Source organism: Antedon bifida, chromosome 2 (assembly GCF_963402885.1).
Source record: "Antedon bifida chromosome 2, ecAntBifi1.1, whole genome shotgun sequence".
In the NCBI taxonomy this organism is placed as follows: domain Eukaryota; kingdom Metazoa; phylum Echinodermata; class Crinoidea; order Comatulida; family Antedonidae; genus Antedon; species Antedon bifida.
Window position 1 is genome coordinate 6,104,780 of NC_136227.1, and position 23,301 is coordinate 6,128,080.

The 23,301-nt window shown below is 34.7% G+C and overlaps 2 protein-coding genes across 7 annotated transcripts in view; both read left to right on the forward strand.

Annotated features, from left to right (window-relative positions):
• The first annotated feature begins 172 nt into the window (after positions 1–172).
• Positions 173–7,466, forward strand: LOC144835949 (ubiquitin-conjugating enzyme E2 J2-like). 3 transcript variants are annotated; one of them, XM_078691083.1, is made up of 7 exons: positions 173–297; positions 726–907; positions 1,728–1,871; positions 2,974–3,112; positions 3,387–3,467; positions 4,174–4,454; positions 4,725–7,466. In XM_078691083.1, the coding sequence occupies exons 2-6, from the start codon at positions 789–791 to the stop codon at positions 4,411–4,413; spliced, it is 723 nt and encodes a 240-aa protein (XP_078547209.1). In that variant the 5' UTR covers positions 173–297; positions 726–788; the 3' UTR covers positions 4,414–4,454; positions 4,725–7,466. The 3 variants fall into 3 exon arrangements, with proteins under 3 accessions (XP_078547209.1, XP_078547210.1, XP_078547208.1); XM_078691084.1 differs by having other exon boundaries at positions 4,174–4,312; positions 5,695–7,466; XM_078691082.1 differs by having other exon boundaries at positions 4,174–7,466.
• Positions 7,467–12,495: 5,029 nt separating this feature from the next.
• Positions 12,496–23,301, forward strand: part of LOC144835962 (uncharacterized) — a 112,018-nt gene continuing 101,212 nt past the window's right edge. For all 4 annotated transcript variants that reach the window (XM_078691102.1, XM_078691101.1, XM_078691103.1 and 1 more), the window contains exons 1-3: positions 12,496–13,134; positions 14,140–14,277; positions 15,163–15,272. In XM_078691102.1, coding sequence (XP_078547228.1) covers positions 12,698–13,134; positions 14,140–14,277; positions 15,163–15,272 — 685 coding nt within the window. In that variant the 5' untranslated portion in view covers positions 12,496–12,697. The remainder of the gene's footprint in view (positions 13,135–14,139; positions 14,278–15,162; positions 15,273–23,301) is intronic.

The following is a 23,301-nucleotide window of genomic DNA, read 5'->3' on the forward strand; positions in this document are numbered from 1 at the left end:
TCTTCTAACGTTTAACCGATTTTGAATTCTACATTTTCTTATAATAAATAAAGAATATAAGTCGCAGTTGGGGTCCTAGCGTTTTCCCTCCCTTATGAAACGCATCTACAACAGTTACAACGCAACGCCTGTTCATGCGATGTCGTAAAATTGAATGCTCAGCTACTAGCTGGCTAGCTAGCTGAACGTTGACATTTCGGGCGAGACAGCTATGATTTTGTTCACAAATATTGAAAAAACAACCAACCTATGCCATTCTGTTGACCTGGTCGTTGATATCATATTTGTCTGTCGAACGTAGGTATTATTGACATGGTTTTATGTTAAGGAATTAATCAATAAACTGTTTTTAAAACGGTTTAAAACCAGTACCTTTCTAAGCTTACCGGCCTAGCCTAGGCCTAGGCCTACTTCCTTATCACCGGTTGTTTAATGGTTTACGTACGTGGGCGGATCACCGGCTGCGACCTGCTCAGGCCTAACGTAGCACTTGACAAGAACCTTACTTAATTCTGATGGTCGGGGATGGTTCAATATGACATACTTACTCCCTCTCTGACTAATATAATTTAAATTTAATTGTTTTAGTTATTCGTAACAACAATGTATTTTTAATTTAATATTTTGTATTTAAAATTTGAATAATTTATTGATTAAAACACCAACAAATAATAATTAATAATAAATGTTTATTATCCTAATTAAAAATTACGTTCTTGTTTCAGAGTCAAAATCGTCCACGAAATCATTTGAGTGGTTGATTTGCTGTATGATTGCAAAGTTGTAGCATGAGTCGGCGCCAACAGACCACCGCCACTGCGCGTCTCAAGCAGGACTATGCCCGCATCATCAAGGATCCTGTCCCTTACATCACAGCAGCTCCGATGTCAACAAATATTTTAGAATGGTAGGCTAGTGTCTGTAGTTTTCAGTATACAGGAGAACCCTTTGGGACATGACAATGTGTCCTTTAAGCACTTTACGACCCTCGGAAGAGGTGCGTCATTTGTATGACCCACTATACGACCCCCTGGAGAGGTGCGTCAATTGTCCGATGACCGCTATACCTTATGAATACCATGACGCACCTCTCCTGGGAGTCATATAGCTTGTCATACAATTAACAAGTGCGTTGTATATAAGTGTCCCCTGAATATAGATTGGTCATTGTTAAAGCATATATTTAATACTTTTAATTACTTTTTTCCCAAAGGAGTGGGTTCTATTGTATACAAAATGAAGCTTTATTAATTTTTGTTTACATTGAAAAAAAACAAACATAAAAACAAAATCAGGAACAGGTTGTACAAAATGTCAGTTAGTTAGATGGTGCTCAATTATTATAAACTACATATACATTATTTTATCAACAATTAAGAAATAAAAATAAATTATAATTTAAGTCTCAGTGCTTCACTGTAATAAAATGTTGCATTTTTCTCCATCTGTTATTGAAAGATTATAATTAACCTACAATACAATTCTGGTCTAGAAATATTGAATAGCAATTTGTCCCCTTTCGGGTGGTGATTCCCCCCTCCTGCCACTGGTGTACAAAATATAAAATTCAATTCAATGGAAATATTTGAAATAGTAATAGTTATCACAAAAGTATTCTATCAATCGATACATTTTTCATTAAAGTCTTTCATAATCAGGATTTCAATGTGTGTATATAATTAATACTTTTAACTCTGTTGCTGATTATTATTTTTATTTTCTTCTAGGCACTACGTGGTATTAGGACCTGAGAACACTCCCTATGAAGGAGGTTTTTACCATGGAAAACTACTCTTCCCAAAAGAATTTCCATTTAAACCACCAAGTATCTTTATGATAACACCAAATGGAAGATTTAAGTGCAACACAAGGTAAATGCACTTTGTGACTGAGCTGAAGCTTCAGTACCTCCTAATAGAGTATACCCTTTATAGGGGTATTTCCTAAGGCTCTGTCTACACTATCAAACTAGTTTGACAAAAAAGGTTTGCTGATGTGCCCAAATTTGTTGGTGATATGTCCAAATATGGTAGTTGTATGACATCATCATGTCCATATATGGGCACATCACATTTTTTTGTCACATAAAGTTTGACAGTGTAGATAGAGCTTAACAAAGTATCCTAAATAGTGGTTGACAGTGTTAAAACCTATTTTGCCTGTCCTTACATTCCTTGGAAAGTGTTCCCACGAAGGAGGAATTCTGTTGTTTGTGACATAAAACAGGATTTTGAAAAAGTACATACGGTTACAAGATCGCGTCAATTCTTCGTGTTACAATGCATGTACTCTGTACTAATACAGTAACGCATTATTGTTGACCACGCCCAGGCATTATTGTACAGCACTTAATTGTCACTTAACAATAAGAATACGACATCCTTTGTGTTTACCGACAGTATGCGATAAAGAAAATCAAACAGCTATTGCTTTATTAGTAGTAGGCGCGTACTGGACTGGAAAGTGCTTGTAGTACTGTATTTTGCGTACTCAATACTTCAATTATTCGCAGCATGAAACAAAAATAAAAATGTAATGCATGCATGCTTGGTGGAGTTGTGGCTTGGTGGTGCTGATGCTTGGCTACCTCTCCAAGGGTCCTGGGTTCAAGTCCTGTCACATGTCAGGATTTTTTCTAAGGACAAAATTACAACTCTACTCCTAAAGACTTGTAATAAGACTTTGTTTTTGTAGAGCATCTTGTTTATATGTTTGTCTTGTGAACCTCTGAGGGTCCCTAATGATCAGCAATTGCTGGATTGATCACCCTCATTAAATATGGTAAAAAACAAAACAAAAAATGTTTCTGGTTTTACAGTACCCCTTTCATATTGCCTAACAAAAACCACAACATGCAGATGTTAACATCCCAGTGTGTGTGTGTGTAGACTACCCAATGTGAAAGGGGTATAAGATATGATCTATAAATTATGAGAAAGCATGATTTATTTATTTATCTTTTTTTTTTTGTAGACTTTGTCTATCAATTAGTGATTTTCATCCTGACACATGGAACCCAGCATGGTCCGTGTCAACGATCCTAACAGGCCTCCTCAGTTTTATGGTAGAAACAATTCCTACTCTGGGCAGCATTGAAACATCTGATTACACAGTAAGTACTGTTATGCGTTCATGACAACAACCCCTGAACTTAAGCTCTGTCTACACTATCAAACTTTATGTGACAAAAAAATATGGTAGTAATAATGATATTGTCATGTCATGGGTACATCACATTCTTTTGTCACATAAAATTTGATAGTGTAGACAGCGTTTTAGTTAACTTTAATTGGGTTATAATAAAATCACTTGACATCATGTGTTTGAAGAGATTAAATATTTTGTTTTTTGTTCTAAAATATCTTTATAATTTCAATTTTGTTCAGAAACGCCAACTGTCTGCTCAAAGCGGAGCCTTTAACATAAAAAATGCAATTTTTTGTGAACTGTTTCCAGGAATCACACAGGTAAGCCTAATTGTTATGATATCTGTTAAGGCCAAATCAGACAGCATCATACATGAGTCCCGAAATCTTGACTCGTCGGTGCTGTCCAAGTTGAATCCCAAGATAGCGTCGGGCGTAGTTTTTAGGTCGTCACAAGAACTTTAAGCATGTTAAATTTTCTCCCGATGAGACGACTCGTCGTAAGACGCTGTCTGAGTTGGCCTCTACCCAACAAAGTCAGACTACTACTATTATCTGTCTCTTTGTTTTGTCACTAAATCCTGATTTCCATCCTAAAGTTGAACAGGATTGAACAATCCATCTCTGTCTACTCTTTGGAGATTTATTTGTGTTGTGTTTATTCTAGATGAAAAGGAAATCAACCATACCAGCCTTTTACATTAAAATATTACTTTGTTAAAGTTCTGTCCACACTATCAAACTAGTTTGACAAAAAAAGTGTTATGTGGCCAAATATGGTAGTGGCATGATCTAATCTTGTCAATATATGGGTAACATCACATTCCGTACTACTGCAGAATGAACATAGCTACATCACCAGTTATTAGTTGTAGAAAAGACAGTTAGACACTTTCAGGCAGCACATTGGTTTTGTCACATGAAGTTTGTGACAGAGGTTAAGGTTACACTCCAGTAAAAATATATATTTATTTTTTAGCAAGTATACAGGTTTTTTATTTGAATTAAATATATCTTTGTTTTTTAGGAAATTAAGAGCGAGTTAAAAAAAAGAGAGGAGGAACTTACAGCCAGTATGCAGTCGTCAATCTCATCAAGTCGAACGATAGCTAACACATCCCACAATCCAATGGGCCAGCCACCGATAAATAACCAAGAGCCACAAGGTATTGTGGGAGGTGCGCTAGCCAATGTTCTGGTGATATTAGGTTTTGCAGCATTTGCGTATACAGTTAAATATGTACTGAAAAATATTTCACAGGAATGAGGATTATATTTCAATCTAGGATTATATTTCAATCTAGAATTGTATGTCAATCTAGAAAGATTATATGTCAATCTAGAAGGATTATATGTCAGTCTAGAAGGATTATATGTCAGTCTAGAAGGATTATATGTCAGTCTAGAAGGATTATATGTCAGTCTAGAATGGTTAAGTTGTATGTCAATCTAGAAGGATTATATGTCAGTCTAGAAGGATTGTATGTCAATCTAGAAGGATTATATGTCCGTCTAGATGGATTGTATGTCAATCTAGAAATTATATTTCAATCTAGAAAGATTATATATCAAACAAAGATTATATTTCAATCTAGAAACTAGTTATTTACTATCCATTTACATATGTAAGATTAATTTTTGTAAAGAAATGTTTTAAAGGGAAGAAAGTTGTATATTTAAATTTTTCTATGAACATACTTTATTTTGGGTAGGGTTATGGCCATTTTCTCTTGGGTAGTGATACTCACAAACCTAAAGTTGTTGCAGTTATAGAAACCAATCAAAGTTAGAAAAGCGTTACAGATCTTAAACAACCAATTGGAATAATGTCAAGAAGAGTTAACCGGTAGCTTTTTGAAAGAAGTTTTTAGATGAAAAGTATTGAGGACTACTTTAGGATATGAATCGCAAGTTCATCAACTGTTTTAAATATAAATTGAATATTTTTTCTATGGAATCAATGATTTTGAAGCCTGTAAAGTGAATATCAAGAAGCCCAAACTATGAAGAGACCAAGATCAGTTTAGAGGTTTGAAGTTTGTAATATGAAATTGGAATTTCCTGCCAAGATTTCCAGAAAGATGCAATGACTTCTGATAATCTCCAATGCTGTATCTCCTTCTTTCCAAAGAGTTGGGATGTGTACATAAAACCGAATCATACATTACCCTTATGACGTATGTAGTACATACAATGCAATTTTACACCTTGTAAACCTCTCTATTCCATTTCTTCAGAAATTTAGTTTATTTAATTTTTTTTTATAAACAACAGTTGCATGGGCGTCGCCAGGAATATTGGAAACATTTTTAAATTTTGATTAAACCACCATCAAGTATCATAATAAATTCCCATGTGAGCCAATTTCTCTGATTTATTTAAATTTCATTTCTAATCTGTTAATTTAATTTTCTTGTAATTTGCAAAAGAAAAAATATGGATTATTTGTGATTTAAAAAAAAAAGGTGGGGGGGGGGGGGAGTGTGTAGTTCGCAGAGCCTGACGACGCCTATGTACAAAGTTGTAACACAAAGATCCTTGTGCTCAGCTTTCAGGCAATGCATCTGTCTGTAGAACTACTTCTTCATCTTGATTCCTTCGTCGTATACAGTATATTGATGCCACACCTAAAACATGCCGCACAACTGCAAAGTGTACATAGCTACATCACCAGTTATAGCAAATACAGATTTGTTAGACACTGGCGGAGAGCAATGAAGGATGTCCACCGCCAATGTGAAGTTCTTAGATGTCACTTGTGTTCGTAGAAAGATCAAAGAACAAGATGGTATGGAGGACAGCAATGAAGGAAGTCCAAGCCAATGTGTTGTTTTTAGATGTCAAATGTGTGAGTAGAAAGATCAGAGAACAAGATTTGTGAGATGGCATGGAGGACAGCAATGAAGGAAGTCCAAGCCAATGTGTTGTTTTTAGATGTCAAATGTGTTCGTAGAAAGATCAAAGAACAAGATTTGTGAGATGGTATGGAGAACAGCAATGAAGGAATTCTTCGGAATTGTTTCTTATCAATGTCTATCTATCTGTGTTGGTAGTTATTAGAAAGACAAGAGAACCAGATTTGTGAGATGATGTTGGACAGAAATGAAGGAATTCTTTGGCAATGTTTTGTTGCTCATTTCTCTCCATGATTGTACTACTAAACAAAGTACTGTAAATACAGTGCTTAAATAAAGCCATAGAGGTTTTACACTGTGTTGCATAGCCCTACACATAAAGCATGGTTCCCACTAGAAAGACGCAAGGAAAGGACGCAGAAGTAACGCAAGCGAGTTGACCAATGACAAGCGACAGTTCAATCGCTTGTGATTGGTCAAATTACTTACGTTGAACCAAGCATAAATCTTTATGTATTGACCTTTTTAACACAATGTATCACTCTGCTGTAGGTTATGTACCTGATCAAATTAAACATTCTAACAATACAACTACCTTATCATTGTGTACCTATATCTCTACTAATTACCCATGATCTCATAGATACAGAAGTAACAATACATAACAGCCCCTCAAGATTAAACAAGGGTCACCGATTACAAACACACATACACTTTGCATACAATTGTTCTGATTTCAAAATTCAAGGCATTTATTTCGTTCATTTGTAGACTAGACAATTTGGTAACATAAAAATCATTATTAATTATGTACAATCTTTGTATTTGTTAGAATAATATCGCATGGATTTATCATGACACTATTTAGAACTTAGCTGTATCTTCAATGTAATATATTGTAAATAACCAAAATGGATATTGTGCAGTTTTATTTTATTACATAGAAATATCTAGGATTAGGTTTGTAGGTCTGGAAAGGGTTTTCTTCGGGCACTTGTATCCATAAATTTCTCTACGACTATAATTGCGATTTTATTATTGTGTGATTTATTGGCTGGGGTAAAAACGCCATGTGTTTAATGTTTGTATTTATTTGCTTTATGTCAAATTTGGTTGAAGGTAGAATAGGCCTACTTATTGTAGTGATAGTGATACACTTTCGGTTGGTAATGCGGAGTTGAGACTAAGAAGCAATGAAGCGCAACATTCATGCATGCACACTTTGCCGTTGTGCAATTTGTAGTCACGCACGGAAGCTATCACAACGCTGATGGTCATGCGCAGTTGTATTGTCTGTTGCTTCTTTAGTTTTTCATTGTATAATCGAAAATTCCATTTATTGTAAGCGTGTGTGTGCAATGTAGTTTTGAATTTAAATAGTTTCAACAGGACCACACTTTTTTTTCATAATAATGTTTTACTGTAATGAAAAGGTTCATATAAAAGAGACAGAATGAAAAATGTAGATACTTTGTGTTATTTTATATTTAATAATAACAATAGCACATACTACTAATAATACTAGATGATTTTTTATTGGCCAGTTTAATGACTGTTTACACAAAGCGTGTGTACTTATGAAATATGACTTTGTCGCCCTCTATAGTTGACGGAAGTTTAATTTCGCTTGTGTGTAAATCTCGTTTATAAACATTTAGAAATTGAAAAAGTATCTAATTATTATCTATTATTGACAACATAGAGATCGTGATCTATGTCACGAAGATAGACATCATTTCGCGTGCGCGTTCAAAATCTGATAACTATTGTACGCGCGCGTCTACAATGTGTTTTGTAGAGGCTGACAGAACTTAGGCCTATAAACCCGAAAGTGTGTTTTATGTATTTTTAGAATAAATTATCGATGCGGATGCAATGGATTTTAGAGTAGTACTCGATCTAGTTTATCGGAAATGCTGAGGAGGTTTCATGGCGTTATGAAGTTTTCCCAAGATCTGTAAATTGTTTATGTGAGCTTTGAAAAAAAAATGTCGGTTTTTCTGAAAATTTTCAACGTGTTTAATAATCAACTGTATAAAAGGGCTTACTGAATTTGGAATTGACATGCTGTGGATCCACCAAAGTGTCCCCTGAATAGAAATTGGGTATAGTTTTAAAACATATATCTCCCATTTCGTTTCACAAAAGTGTCCCCTTATTAAATAGGTGTCCCAAAGGAGAATTGATAAGACCAATCGTCCTTTATGTGATAAAAGGAATCCATTGTATGAATTATGAGAAACGTTTCTAAATCATTATTTTATGGTTACGATTCAGATTGCAACACTTAACAAATTGTTGCATATTGCTTATGAACGGATGAAATAAACAGAAATAACCAATCAGTGAGTAATGATTTCTGAATGGGGAAACTGATAATACGAAAAAAAGGTGGGGTTTTTTTGTGAAAGATCGCTTACATAAATATGCCAAAAAAAGTTCGCAAGATGACCTTGTTAAAATACATTTGGGATGTAATCAGCTAACGTTTTCATTAATTCATTCCGCCTAGAATTATGCTTAATACGCAATGTAAGGTTTAAAATTGAATACTTGGCGCCTTCGACAATCCTCAGATTAAACTAGAAGTGACGTCACTCGACTCAGTGTTCCCTGTAAATCGCAGCGTCATCATTAGATGGGAACGCGTTGAATAGCAATATGGGCGTCATGTCATGTTTAAAAGCGAAACGAAGCTAAATACGGTACCAATCATTTGATTGTAAGAGGAAACGAGCTATCCAGGGTAAAGACTTGAATTGAGCAGTTGACGTGCATCATCACCCATTTAAAATACCCAATAAATATGCCACCTTCGGGACCCTAAATGTAGCCTAGGTTCCGGTTCATTCATTTCATGTGTGTCCCTTGAATATGAGTCCCATTACCTTCTACCAAAAATATATTCAATCGGACCAAAGTGTCCCTTATTATGTGTCCCTTGAAATGAGTTGGTTCATGGTGTTACACCATACTGCATCTCGTTATTTCACGGAGAGGTTTTCTGTATGTGTGACGTGTCGCATAGTTTATTTTCTTATCCCGATTTTTCTTCGAGCCTTTCATACGTCATTTCATTGCAGTGAATTTTCTGCCAATTATTTGTTCAGAAAGTTTCATACTCATCTAAATCTTGATTCCCACTTGGTGGTAATTTGAAATAATTTGACCAATCACGCGACGGACCATCCGAACAGTGTCGCTTGTGATTAGTCAACTCCATTACCTACGTCGTTGTGTTGCGTCCCGATTGTGAATCAAACTTTTAGCCAGGGTAATGTACTCAAGCATACGTCATAGTACATACGGGTATATTGTCATGTCGTGATGTATTAAATACTCGATTAAACTTGCTCAGTGTCAAGGTGCTACATGTAAAGCCTATTAGCATTACATCTACCTTCAGTCCGCCCTTGAGACAGTGGCCTACAGATAATTGCGTAATATTGACGAACATTAAACCTACGTGATGACTGAACCTCGTCAATTTTCACTCAGTTGATAATGCCTTGTGTTTTAGGCTCCGCCCACTCCTTCCTCCTTACCACGCCCATGGCATTACTGAATGGAGAAATCTTTTAATTATATATATATAAAGACTTAAATCCATGTCTCCACTAAACGAGGCCTACCAATTTCTCGTTTTTTCCGCAACTATAAAAATGAACACTCGTGCCTATATAAGTATAAAATGAATGCTTTTGAATCGGGAACGATTTTTATTTTATGGTATAGACTAATTCAATAACTTGTCTGGAAATTGATACAAGACATATATCAACCTCAACTGAGTCACGTCTGTAGATCGTTCTGATAAATTTCATCGATTAAAATCAGTTTCATTTTCTGATAGCTGTACGTATCGGACCTAAAGGGAAATATACAAAAATCATCCAGAGAACTGTGTGTGTCAGCTAATTATAACCACCGATGAGGAATCTTGATGATTAGGCTTTATTTATAGGCCTTACACATAAAGAATGTACCCCACTATCAAGCTAACGTCTTGTCTAAATTATCAAACTAGTTTGACAAATAATGTGTGATGTGGCCAAATATGGTAGTGATATGCCCAAATACGGTTGTGATATGACATCATCATGTCCATATATGGGCACATCATATTTTTTTGTCACATAAAGTTTGATAATGTAGTAGACAGAGCTTTATATATTTTAGGCCTGTAGATCGACACAGCAACGACTAAAATATTACAGTGTTTTGTCAAACTTAATATAGGCCTGTATGTCAATAGTGATGAGTAAAGCCTTGTCACACTATCAAACATTATGTGACAAAAATGTGATGTGCCCATATATGGACATGATGTCATATCACTACTATATTTGGGCATATCACCACCATATTTGGACAAATCACACTTTTTGTCTAGACAGAGCTTAAAACTAGTATTATCAATTGTACTTAGGTCTGTATTATATCGACATCTTGGTCTACTTAGTTCGTTGCCATTTGACAAAAACGCGTCACTAGGCCTAATTATTTCGTTGCCATTTCACAAAAACGCGTCACTTAGGCCTAATCTTCTGAAATATAACAGAGACCAGCATTTCCAGAAAGTTCAAAGACAAGTATCACCTGTGAGCGAAGTTTCTACGAATAATAGGCCTAGATACGTTCACAATAAGCCCGGATTCCGCTCCGGTGGCCGAATAAAATACGTGAGAAATGGTAATATTGTTTTACTTTAAGAGATCCGACCTGTTATATGTCATTCCGTATTCCGTAAAAAACGTACGGATCGGAAAGCGAAACGAAGGCCGGAGTTTTATCCGAACACCGAACCTGAATCCGAGATCGTGTGACTTACCCGAAAATATTTTTATTTGGTGTTTCGCGCTTAAACTAGAAAAGATAAAATATAAATATTTTCGGAAATGTTGATGTGAGCTTTAGGCCTAAGTTTTATTTCTGGCTGTTAATTTTTATGACGTGTTATTTTAAGATTTAGCAATAATTAAAATTCATAGAATGTGTGATTGCCACGTGGCATTCAGTTAAAAAACCTCACGAATAGGATAATTTACTTGTAACCTAAAGGAAACCAACGCTAGCCCTCCACTCATAATACAATATTACACACACGAGCTTATAACGCAGACAGGAAAGGGTTATTCATAAGTCTGCTTGCCAGGCATTCCATAAAGTTAAACGTTTTATTTAATCGATAATTCCTAGCGAAAACAAAAATAAAACTAAAATTAAAATTAAGATTTTATAAATTGGCGCGTTCCGTTAAAAATTGGACACGTGCCAAATGCAAGTTTATGTTTTCCGCATCAATGTGTAAAGATAAAACAAGTGGGTATCGAGGGTTATGACGTCATTGATACGAGTACACGCGAGACCAACACTCGGACGTTACACCCTCGAAAAAAAAAGTTATAATTGATTGAAATATATTGTTTTTACAAAATGTGTAATTTTTAATGATTGATGTTATGTTGGTCAATTATGATAACATTTAAATTATGAATGACGTCGGACAGTGTCATGTCGCGCATGTTACCAGTAAATTGGTGTTTGCTTGTATGGACATCATCAGGGAGGGAGACTTAAGCTCTGTCTACACTATCAAACTAGTTTGGCCTAAACAAGTGTGGTGTGCCCAAAGGTGCTGTCACATAAAGTTTGACTAAATAATTACTATTTTGAGAATGAAGGATCGGCGGCATAAGTAGACTTATTCCTTCATTCTCAACTAATAATAATTATTTATGGTTGTTCAAGCAAGGCTATCTAAGCTAGTTGTAGGCCTATATACCGAATTTTATGAACTTTGTGACATAGGCCTAGCCTAGTGGTTGCCTGCTATGTGTCTGGAAAATCTTCAAACAAATCCAACGAAATTATTGCACTTTTGCGCCATAAAACAACAACAAATTGAAACTTCCACGTAAATGCATCTCACATACACTAATTTGACCAATCACGACACGATGGATCACGCAAACTCGCTTGTGATTGGTCAACTCACTTGCGGTGCGCGTACACCCTTGTGTTACGTCTACGCGGGTACCTAGTTTTAGACCAGAAGTACTGTAAACAAAACTCTTATCTGGCTAGTTGTAAATTAAACTTTTTTGTGTGTATTGCCAAAGATAGCCTACTACACTATCTTTGGTATTGAAATTCGAATTTTTAAATTACTAAATTGCGCCCTCTATGCTTTAAAAAGTTTAGACAAACTTTGAAAACTAATTACTGTACTTGAAAAATAAAACTAAAACGGTTTATTTTTTTTAATTGAGACCAGACAACAGTAACAATGTAATCAGATAAGATAATGCGTGCAGTGCTGCTACTCACCCTTCACCCTCTCCTCCTACGCGTCTAAGAAACTTTATAAACTAAAAAAAAAATCATAAGACGTGCGCCCTCTGTGTTTATTGGAGCGTGAAGTATATTGCTGACTTTACTGTACTTTTGTAATTATTTTTCATTGAGTACTTGAATAGACGCCACAGCAGCGACATATACTGCTACCTCTGAGTGTAACGGTGTATATTGATATATAAAAGTGGAATTTAACTTGTCGGATTTTTATTGAAATTGTTCGAAGTTATTGGAAAATTCCCGGTCATTTGGGAATTTTCCTTACGTATCGTTAATTTGTTTCTCTTAATTTTTGGAGGATTTTTTATCGTGGATTTTTAGGAATTAATCTTTTTCAACATGTTGGGAAAATTAACCGTTTTAGTTTTAATCTTGGAAATGAGTTGTCTTGTTTTTGGATTAACGTACGAGCAGCGAGACGCGTATCAACAATATCAACAGCATTACCAGTACGCAGAAGCTAAAAGTGGACCTACAGGGACTTATACGCAACCTAATAGCAACGCTGGAAGCAGGGCTTACGGGGACCAGCAACCCCCATCCCAGACAGGGTACTCAAATCCTGGTTACACCACAGGCAACGCTTATAATCCGGGCAGTCCGTATCAGCCTGCAAGCGCCCAAAACGCGTACAATCCGGCGTCGTCGTCGTCATCCAATTTCGGCGGGAGCTCTCCTAATTCAGGTATTGGCAATGGCAATAACGGGTACAATCCGCCGCCTCCTACAAATACAATTTCTGGAGGCCACTCATCTGGAACTCTGCAGCCTGGCATGTAAGTGCAAAGTTAGCTAGCATGTCTGACGTCCCTTTAAGTTATCGTTAAAATCCAATTCAATCTGTTGACAATAAAAGAATGCGGCGGCTATTGTCTGCATTGCACGCAATCCACCCGATAAATTGTCCCCAGAATTCTTCTAAATAGAACCCCGTTATTAGTTAATTAACTCTCGTGCATTGTAACCATTAACTATCTCCTCCTGCAACTCGTGTACAACTCAGGAACAATTTGCTTTCTCTTTTACTTTCCGACTGAGTGTATTGTGACATTGTGAGTGACACTTAAAAATCTAGTTCTCTAATTAGAATAAAATTACCTTTTGTTGTCGTTTTGTAAGAAAGCTAAATACCTGGTTATATAGCTATAAAATAGTTAAAGTCGGTTTTATGCATTATATATAAACATTGGTTGAGAGGGGTATGAGTGTAATATAACTACTATCTTGAAGAGGTAAACGGTGCCTTACTATAGTATGGGTCATAAAACCTTTAAAAAACCTTCACAAAAACGGCACTAAAAGAATACAGAGGTTTCTTTTTTTTCGCTGAATAAATGGAAATTACGCACTTTTTCACATTCTGCCTTGAAGTAATACAACATTGAATGTGATTGGTGGAAACTTAGCTGTGACGTTTACATTGCGGCTGTTGTAATTAAGATTGTTAGAACGAACCGTACAATAAACTATTAATATAATTAATGACTTTCGTTTACAAACAAAATCACATTCGAAAATATGTAGTGAATGTTGATATTTATCGCATTTTTTTCATATTTTCTTTTGCATTTTTAATTGCGTTTATCTTTAGCGAAAAAAATAATGCAGCAAGTCAGCAAGGTTAAGTTCGCACCACCACCACCTCACAGCAAAGAATCATCACCCTAGGGATGATTGGACAGGTTGTATCGGTGTGGTCAGTGTGTGGTAGGTGGTGAACATTAGCAAAGGAAAATGTGTAAGTTTTGTAAATTAAATTGTTTATTATTACCGATTTTCAGGCCAAATGTCTGCCCATACCAAGAGGTAGCGATGGTAGGACATCGAAGGCCGTGCGTAAGAGCTTTTACTCGAACTGTCAAAGTATGGAGGCCCAACTGCGGTTACAGTGCTAACTGGTGTGTTGGATATGAACGCAGGTAATTTTGTCGTTTGATCGGGTTAACTTAGCCCAACCTAGAGCTAGTGTAGACTTAAGTTTTGGCTTAGAAAAATAAAAGGTAAATCTATGAAAAATAGTTTGGGTTTATTGTTGTTGTGCTTAAAGTAGTAGTAGTGAGTAGCACATTCTGGTTCTAGATAGAGTTCTTGGACTGATGATTAAATTGATGTAAATTGTTTGTAGGCCTAAATCTTGTTTTTGGGTGGGCAGAGTTTATAGCTAGACATGCAAGAAAAGGAGAGGGGAGATGGCTGTGTCGATAAGTACTAGATTATGCCAAATAAAGATAATATTTGCACAAGCTTAATCCTCAATTACCAACCAAATGCCTGCAGTGATGGGGGTCTGTCAAGCCTTACGGTCTGAATGCCTCAAGTCTAGGGTCTTCTTAAAAAAACTGTAGACCTTACTTTTGACATGCCTAAGGCCATACATGCCTTGAGTGATTGGGACCAAAGGCCTCGAAATTAATAACATAGGATGATCAGGGAGTTGTTATTTTACAACTCCCTGGGATGATGGGCTAAATTAGTGAGAGGAAGAGTTACTGAATGGAACCTGTGCCTGTAATTGGTAGCTTGCAACTTGCAAAGGAATGTGGATATTTCGCATTTAAAAATTTGACACCTGGCATGTTTCTATTTTTAGAGTAAATTGTGTATTTTTAAAATAGGTTAAACTTAATTAATGAAAATTACCAAAAATTAAATCCAATTTAAACAAACTGTTAGTCATAATTTATCTAAGGAATAAATTCATAAATGACAATTTGTTTATTTTAGGAACATTTTTGCTATAATTATACCGAATCTACGAGGTTTGATTGACTTAAGATAACTATTATATTTTTCAACTTTTACAGAACTGCATATTATACATCATACCGCATGGTGTACGAAAGTAACTACGTCACTAAGTATAAGTGCTGTCACGGATGGTCACGCTTGAACGGCGAAGGAGGATGCATGTATCGTGAGTTACTTTTCCTTTATATTTCAATTTATCTCCTTCTTTTCAAGGTTAATTTCTATGATAAATGGATTGATTGAATCATACAATTAGGACCTTTTATTTCAAAATCCTGAATCTTCTACTCCAAAATTGATTTCCCCAATTATTTTAAGTCACAGAATTTATTGTAAACACATTATTTTTGTGTGTCCTTGATTTTCGTCATTGTTTATTTTCGTGGAATCTGAGGGTGTGTGAAAATAAATGCATTTACAGTAGTCTATTGAAATCTCAATGACACTATACTGTTACAATTGCATGGTATACTGATGATTCGATTTTGTTTGTTGTGACCTAAAAAATGATAACAATACAAACATGCTTTAGGTAGCAGTGTTGTATCTAGGGAGTTTCCCTGTAATATTTCAGCTAAATCTTAAAAGTTAGCTCCCAGACATGTTCTTAAAGTAGCAATGGCGAGTGAATATTTCATATGGATCGGTGGCCGTTTATATACAGATCACACTTTTCTTGTCAAGTCAATACATATTTTATTTTTGGTAGGTTAATCATCAGATACGCCTCTCGTCTTGCGACATGACGCTTATGACTATTTGTAGACTAGGATGTTTCCCAATAGTCAAAGTGTAAATGTGAAATAAGGCCATATACGCTGAGCTGCCAAATATACAAAAAAAAAACAACCTATGTTGAACAAACTGGGGTACTAGAGTACCTTTACCCGCAGAAGTCAAAGGTAGTTTTACACAAAGTCAATAAATTATACGAATTCTAAAGCTCTGTCTAAACTATCAAACTAGATTGACAAAAGACTGTGATGTGCCCATGTGCCCAAATATGGTAGTGATATACCCAAATACGGCAGTGATATGACGTCATCATTTCCATATATGGGCACCTAACATTTTATTGTCACATAATGTAGTGTAGACAGAGCTTAAGACTACGCTGTCTTAGCTTCTTCTCCCTGGATGTTAAAGAAGTGCATGTCATCCAGAAGACAGAAGGGACTGAAGCTAACAAAGAGCTATCTATTCACGTCCCACTTTATGTGATAACTACTTGCTAATGAATACTATATTGCTTCTACTGTTTTATTGATAATTATTCATATTCCCTGATAACTTATCTTTCATCACCCGCAGGGGTATAATTTAAACTTGACAGATGTCTTTTATTAGTTGTATGCTGCAATTTCTTTTTTTTACAGTTTTTTGACAAAGCACAAAAAAGATTGTATTAATTTTATTATTATCCTCTTGTGATAGTTTAAAAGTACAATTCAATTTGTCATGGCATATAATGAAGTATCCCACAATGTAATAAATGGATACAAGTATGTCCCACAATGCAATTTATGTTGTGGATACTGTAGTATGTGTCCCACAATGCAATATGTTGTGGATACAGTAAAGTTGTAGATAATAGATATATAATAATGCAATATTTTTTTTTTGAAAATCATTTTAAAATCATCTATTGAAAAAAACATAAACTGCTGCAGAATGATGTATTTTACATATTAAAATAGTTGACATGTTTACTCTTTATACCATCTGTGTATTGGCAATAAATAAACAAATACATACTCCCACTTGTGAACATTTCTGGATTGTATCCTTGTTTCCAAGAAATAAATATGTAACCATGACGTAACCAATACAGATTTAATAATTAAGTTAACTTGCAATAGCATATTCCTATGCCTACTTTGTTCTCCTAATACAACATTCCAACTACTGTAACAATAAAACAATTATAAATTAATACTTGTTTGAACACATGCCTGTGTTCAAAGCATATAAAAAAATGAAATTGAAAAGCAACAAAATGAAATACTGTATTGTTTCTAATAAACACCCCGTCTGAGATTTTTTCCATAATTGTAATGGGTGCTCAAATAGAATTGCATGTGTATCCATTCCATATAGGAGCCAAAAATTGGTATTAAAGTGAAAATATTTATTTCACAATGATGTACCCACTAGCGATAGACTGTTCAAATAACTAGCAAACGTGATATGGCCTAGATATAGCTTGCACATTAACTTATTTTTCAACAAATAACAAACTTTTTGGTAATTTTGGGTGTTAAAATTTACCTCCAATAAATGCCCCCCTTTTTGAAAAAGTGCAACGCCCCCGAGGCGTTTATTAGAGACAATACGGTATAGAAAATATAAAGCTAGTAAACTATCTATTTAGTTCTAAGTGATATTAATTTGACAATTATTAGCAGTAAACTTTACATTTTCAAAATATTAGATACATTTTTTGTGAAGAGACATGTTTTTGTACAAATCCTTTGTCCAATAACATGTTCTTTGATGTAATACATACTAACTACAATAAGAAGAATCTATTCACACATAAAGACTAGTGAACTTGAAATGAAATCATTGTTGTGTTTGAATATTGTAGTTAGCCTTAGGCTAAGTTCAAACTACTTTTATAGTAAATCCTATATTGAAATACTCTACTAGACACTTTACAACAAATTACCAACTATTATCGCGATTGTAACAACTACACTAGACAAAGGCAGTTACATTCATTCGGTGACAATACAATTTTTGCTAGCGGTACGCACGTTTCTGTCCCACTTTTTATTTAAACAGTTTTTTACTTGTACAGAGTTGTAGTTTTGACTAGCCTTCATTGATTGTTGATAGTACTTTTATGATAAAAGTTACAAAACCTGGTCTAATGGTATGATACCGGGTCTGTAAACACAATGTTGTAGGTTCAAATCCTGTTGAGTAACCAATCCACTTTTACTTTGAACTGTTTTTTATGTAAACAGAGTTGGAATTAATTTTAATGGCACTTAACAAAATAAGTACAAAAAAATGGTTTAATCGTTTGATACCTAGCCTGTAAATAGAAAGTTGCAGGTTCTAATCCTGTCACATGCATTTTGAGGATTTGTTATGGAATTATATACAGCACTACAGTATAGCAAGCCTAGTTTGAATGGTTTTTTTAGTATCTCCATTTGAGTGACTTTTAAATATTTGAATGACGTGTCTTACTGGAGACACAAGTCTAAAACCACTGGGCCCTGAAGTTTTGTTTCACCTGTTCTTTTTCTTTCAGTTTCCGTAGTCTAGAATTTATTTTCATTTTTGCGAAAAAAAGATTGTTTTGTTTATCAGATTCATCAGTGAACAGTATGCACGTTTGGAAATTATTAGCATTCCATAGGAAAATTACAAACAGTATAGTGGTTGTTTATTTTTCTAAAATATAAGTTGATAATTAGATAATTTTTTACTAAATTGTTGACGATAACTTTGTCCTTCAAAGTGATTGCTTCCTCTAGACCAAAACATTCCAAATTTTTCTAATTTAAAGAAATGTTATAAAAGAGTAAAACATCTAAAAAGCATTAAAATATGTTGAAAAAGTCTGAAAACGTGCCTTAGGGTTCCTAAACCAGGGGCCTCATTATATTCGGCCACTGTACATGTCCAATTTACTATGTAATTTAGGATTTCTAAATACGAGACATCAACTGTCTACTATTTATTATTACCAAAGATTCAGTATAGAAATTTCTTTTGTGTACTTTATTACTGTTTGAAGTTGCATTGTTGATATCAAACTACTTAAAATAAGTAAAATGCTGTTTATTATAATGTTTTAGAGATATCGAGAGCTAGGAGGTGCCTAACATAGAGCAAAAAGATCTGTTTCTTCATTCTATTTACCATCTTCTTAACTAATGTGAATAATTTCATGAAAAGAAAGCCGGTATTTTCAAAAAGCGCAAATAGATACTGAGCAGTTAGCTAATTGTTTGCACTGTCATTACACGTCCTTGAGGTAAAGTGGCCAATTTGTATTGTTGGTAAACTTGATTGATCATCAATGGTATTTAGACAATAATCTTCTTCAACGGTATTTAGACAATAATCTTCTTCAACGGTATTTAGACAATAATCTTCTTCAACCGTGTTTTTCACCTGTAGGTTGTCTTTGGCAAGTTTTTAAATGGATAAATTATCAAATTTATCTTTACCATTTTTTACTGCCAAATAAGGAAAGGTTTTAATAATAAATATGACAATATAGAAACAACTAATTTTGATAGTGCAGTTTTAAAATGAGTTTGTGTAGACTTTCTTTCTTCATTATGTAATTAACATATTTCTGCTAAATTTCTTCATTATGTAATTAACATATTTCTCTTCATGTGTTTGCCAAATATATATGTATAAATATTGGGACCACGCCTAGTTTGTCATATCTTTTAGTTTTACTTTGTCAAAACCATAATATATGACTAATTTGTAATCACAAATTAATTTGCCCGGTTTGTTCACACAATATATTAATATAAACAAATACTTTCTTTGCCAGTTTATTATAACAAAAAATAGTATATAATAGAACTACTAAGGGGACACTTTTGAACCCCAAAAGTGTCCCCTTAATAGTGGCATCCCCAGAATAGGGGTGTACTTAAGGAGGGGTTCTAACTCTAATTTATACATTTTTGTTTGTATTATAATAAATGAACTCTTATATTCATGCCTGTTTTAACAGTCAGTTTTTACATTCATCCAATTGGTCTACAAAAAAAATTTCTTCTTTCAAAACAATGTAAAATGTGTGCCAATTTTAATTTTAATTTTATTCAGAAATGTCAACTTTTAAACTGATTGAGCCATCATGATATCTCACAAGTTGATTTATGATTTTATATTAATGATAATGTCAAGTAGATTCTAAAAGAAGAGCCTATATTATTTCAATATTTAATAATGCAGAATCATAGCTGCTCTTCTTAGTCCCAAAGGTACAGTAAATTCCATTCTTTATAATATTTTCAATGACATAAACCTCTCCACGTACAAAAGCCCTAACCCCTAATGTATACTATTGTCATCAACTCACGTTCATTACATGGGACTGGAAAGAATTACGTGGTACTGCGAATTCGTGCATGACTCAATTTCCCTCTTGTTTAGCACAGGTCGTACGTGTGAGCTTAGAATTGTTGTTTCTAGTTGATTTGAGTATGCATCACAAGGATTTCCCCTTGTGTCAGCGATATCCCTAAGGCTCAAGTCCATTTATAGGGTGCAGATGGGACATCGCACAAATAAAGGAACCAAAATAAATAAACATACATTCCATAAGAAAGGAGGATTGCCATATATAGTAAAGTATTGTTATAAAGATATTAATAAAATGTTATTTAACTTTAAAGAAAATCTTTTTCATCAAAGAAGCATGTACTGTATTATCAAACTAGTTTGACAACAAACGTGCGATGTGCCCAAATAGGGTAGTGATATGACATCATCGTGTGCATATAAGGGCAGATCACATGTTTTTGACACATAAAGTTTGATAGTGTAGACAGAGCTTAAGAATTATACCCTTCCACTTAACCTAGGAAAAGTCCATACAATGTGTGTGTGTCAAACTCTGGAGTCTTACTAAGCGATGTGAAGGGGTATAGACTAGATCCCTATTTTCCCATTCCCTTTACCAATATTGATCATTTTCTGATGTCCCTCTTTTTTGCACCCCTTGTAGCCACCCAGCAAAGTACCTCTTTCTAGTTACTTTTTTGTCATTGACAGTGATAATCTTTACACAACCCTATTGTTTGATAAGGTACTGCCCTAACAATAACATTTGTTTACCAATGCTTGCTCTAGTGCTTGCTTTACCTGTGTAGATCAACGGCAAACAAATTAGTTGTCAATGAACCCATGCTATATGATACCCTGTATATGGGATATACCATTGCACTCCCATTTCATACGCATCTAATTACAGGATGGATAAACTATTTTATGATTTATCGTGCTTATAAGTCTCATTTGAGGCTTAGGGAGTGGAGTTTAAAGAGTCGTGAGGTACAACCCTGGCGCTAGGTCAGGATTGAACCCTGGACCTTGGGATTTGTACGCAATCACGTTAACCACCCAGCTCCACCTGCATAATACAGTAGGTAAAACTACTGTTGTGAGGGCCTTGAGAGGTTAAAAACAGACAAAGTAAAGATGGTTTAAATATAATTATTTAAGCTGTGCTCGGGATGGTTGGGGAGGGGGGTTGTGGGGTTGTTGGGAAAGGTGTGGTTGGTGATAACTGACTTAAGTTTCGCTAAAGCCCTGGTTGTTGTCCTATATTACCATTAGACAACTGATCGACTCTCTGGCCATATTTCCTTATGTTGTGAGTTTTACTAGTATTTCGTTATTTTTATTAATTCGACCAGCATGTCAACATACAATACAAGTACATATAGAAATACTGGGCAGGGGAAGATGAAGCAACATACCTGTGACTCAAAAAAGAGCTAACTATAAACAGTTTGTTATGATATAAAAATAGCATGTTGAAATGATTATTCTGTTATTTTGGAGTTAATAAGTGCAAGGCTACCTTCCTAAAAATGCAATGCTTTCCTTTAATGCTCCACAAAATACAGTTGTTGGAATTCAATGTGCGTGCATTATTTACTGTAATTTACGACAACGTTAGCTTTCACGTTTCCGGTTCGTAGTTTAGTATTGATGGCAGAACTAGGGTACTGTCCTTGACTCCACCGAATTAGAGATGAACAAAGGTATCGTTGTACTGTATCATGTTTATGCTTAATTGTGCATCTATACCTATCGTAAAGTAGTACACCAGATTGGTTTACAGTACACATACCAATAGTAATGATGTCAGAATAGTTTTCATTTATTGTAACAGAAAGAGAGAAATTCTAAACCACTTTAAGCGTAGTGATGGACGCTGAAATAAATAATTTAAGATGAGAAAATATCTGTTTCTGCTTTATCTATTAGTAACGTATGGGATTGGTTTATACAGTATATACACTATAGCAATTAGAATAGAGGTACAGTAGACACTAGCCAATTAATAGCAGGTTTTTATTTGGTTATCGGTTTTCATTTGCCAAACCAGTTTTACTTGCCCAACCTGTTTTCACTTGGCCAATAGTTTTTACTTGTTAACTGGTTTTTACTTGATCAACTGGTTTTTACTTGACCAACAGGTTAATTTTACTTGCCCAGCAGTTTTTACTTGACCAACAGTTTTCCACTTGCCCGACAAGTTTTCACTTGCCCAACCAATTTTCACTTGCCCAACCAGTTTTTATTTTCAAACTATATAACACATAAGAATGTAGCCAGGTAATGGATCAAAGCTTATAAAGGACTTGAACAATCGTAAAAAAAGAAAACTGTTGGTCATTGGTAATTGAGACACGTGCCGTAATCAAAAGTCTGTAGTTGTTGTAATGATGTGAAAACTTATCTTATATTTAAGTAGCGTCCAGGTTTGGTTTTACAAAATTAACACCTTTCAAAGCAAATAATGATTAACCTAAAATCCTATCTTTCATAGCTAATTAAGCATACTTCACTTTAGTACACTATGCTATTAGTAGGATTAAGGGATTAAGTCTGGGATTATATCAGATTAAACCTGCTAAATCTAAACATGATCAACCTTATGATATGATAGGTACATCTTCAGTAGTTTTATAGGTTTATCTTCTCTGTGTGTATTCTATCTATTTGTGGATTCTATCATTTAGGTGAAATAAAGCTGACCTGATTCTTAATTATGTTGTTTACACAGTCCACTACAAAAAAATCTATTTTGAAAATCAATTTTAAAAACACATTTACAAAATAAGGAAAACACTAATTCTGATGATACTCAGTAGAACTCCTCTTATCAGTTGGGACACCTCTCCTTTCGGATATACTTTTGTTTTGACACCTCTTGTTTAGGACTCCCCTCTTTTGGAACACCCCTACTTTAAGTCAACCCCTTTTTGGGTGACCACTATTAAGGGACCAATTCCAAGTGAAATGCATGAAGGGCTAAAGTATTTCACCACACGACCAACCACTGTTTAGAGGACACTTTGTTAGGTCCCAAAGGTGTCCCTTTAATAGAGGTTTTACTGTATAATAATTTATTCATATTCATATAACCGTTTGATTTGTGTTTTTAACATCAATGTAGCTAAGAATTTTGTTCAAAT

Coding starts and splice junctions, on each gene's coding strand:
- LOC144835949 (XM_078691082.1), top strand. CDS start 789: ATGAGTCGGCGCCAACAGACCACCGCCACTGCGCGTCTCAAGCAGGAC. Junction 908..1,727: donor TCAACAAATATTTTAGAATG/GTAGGCTAGTGT, acceptor ATTTTCTTCTAG/GCACTACGTGGTATTAGGAC. Junction 3,468..4,173: donor TGTTTCCAGGAATCACACAG/GTAAGCCTAATT, acceptor TTTGTTTTTTAG/GAAATTAAGAGCGAGTTAAA.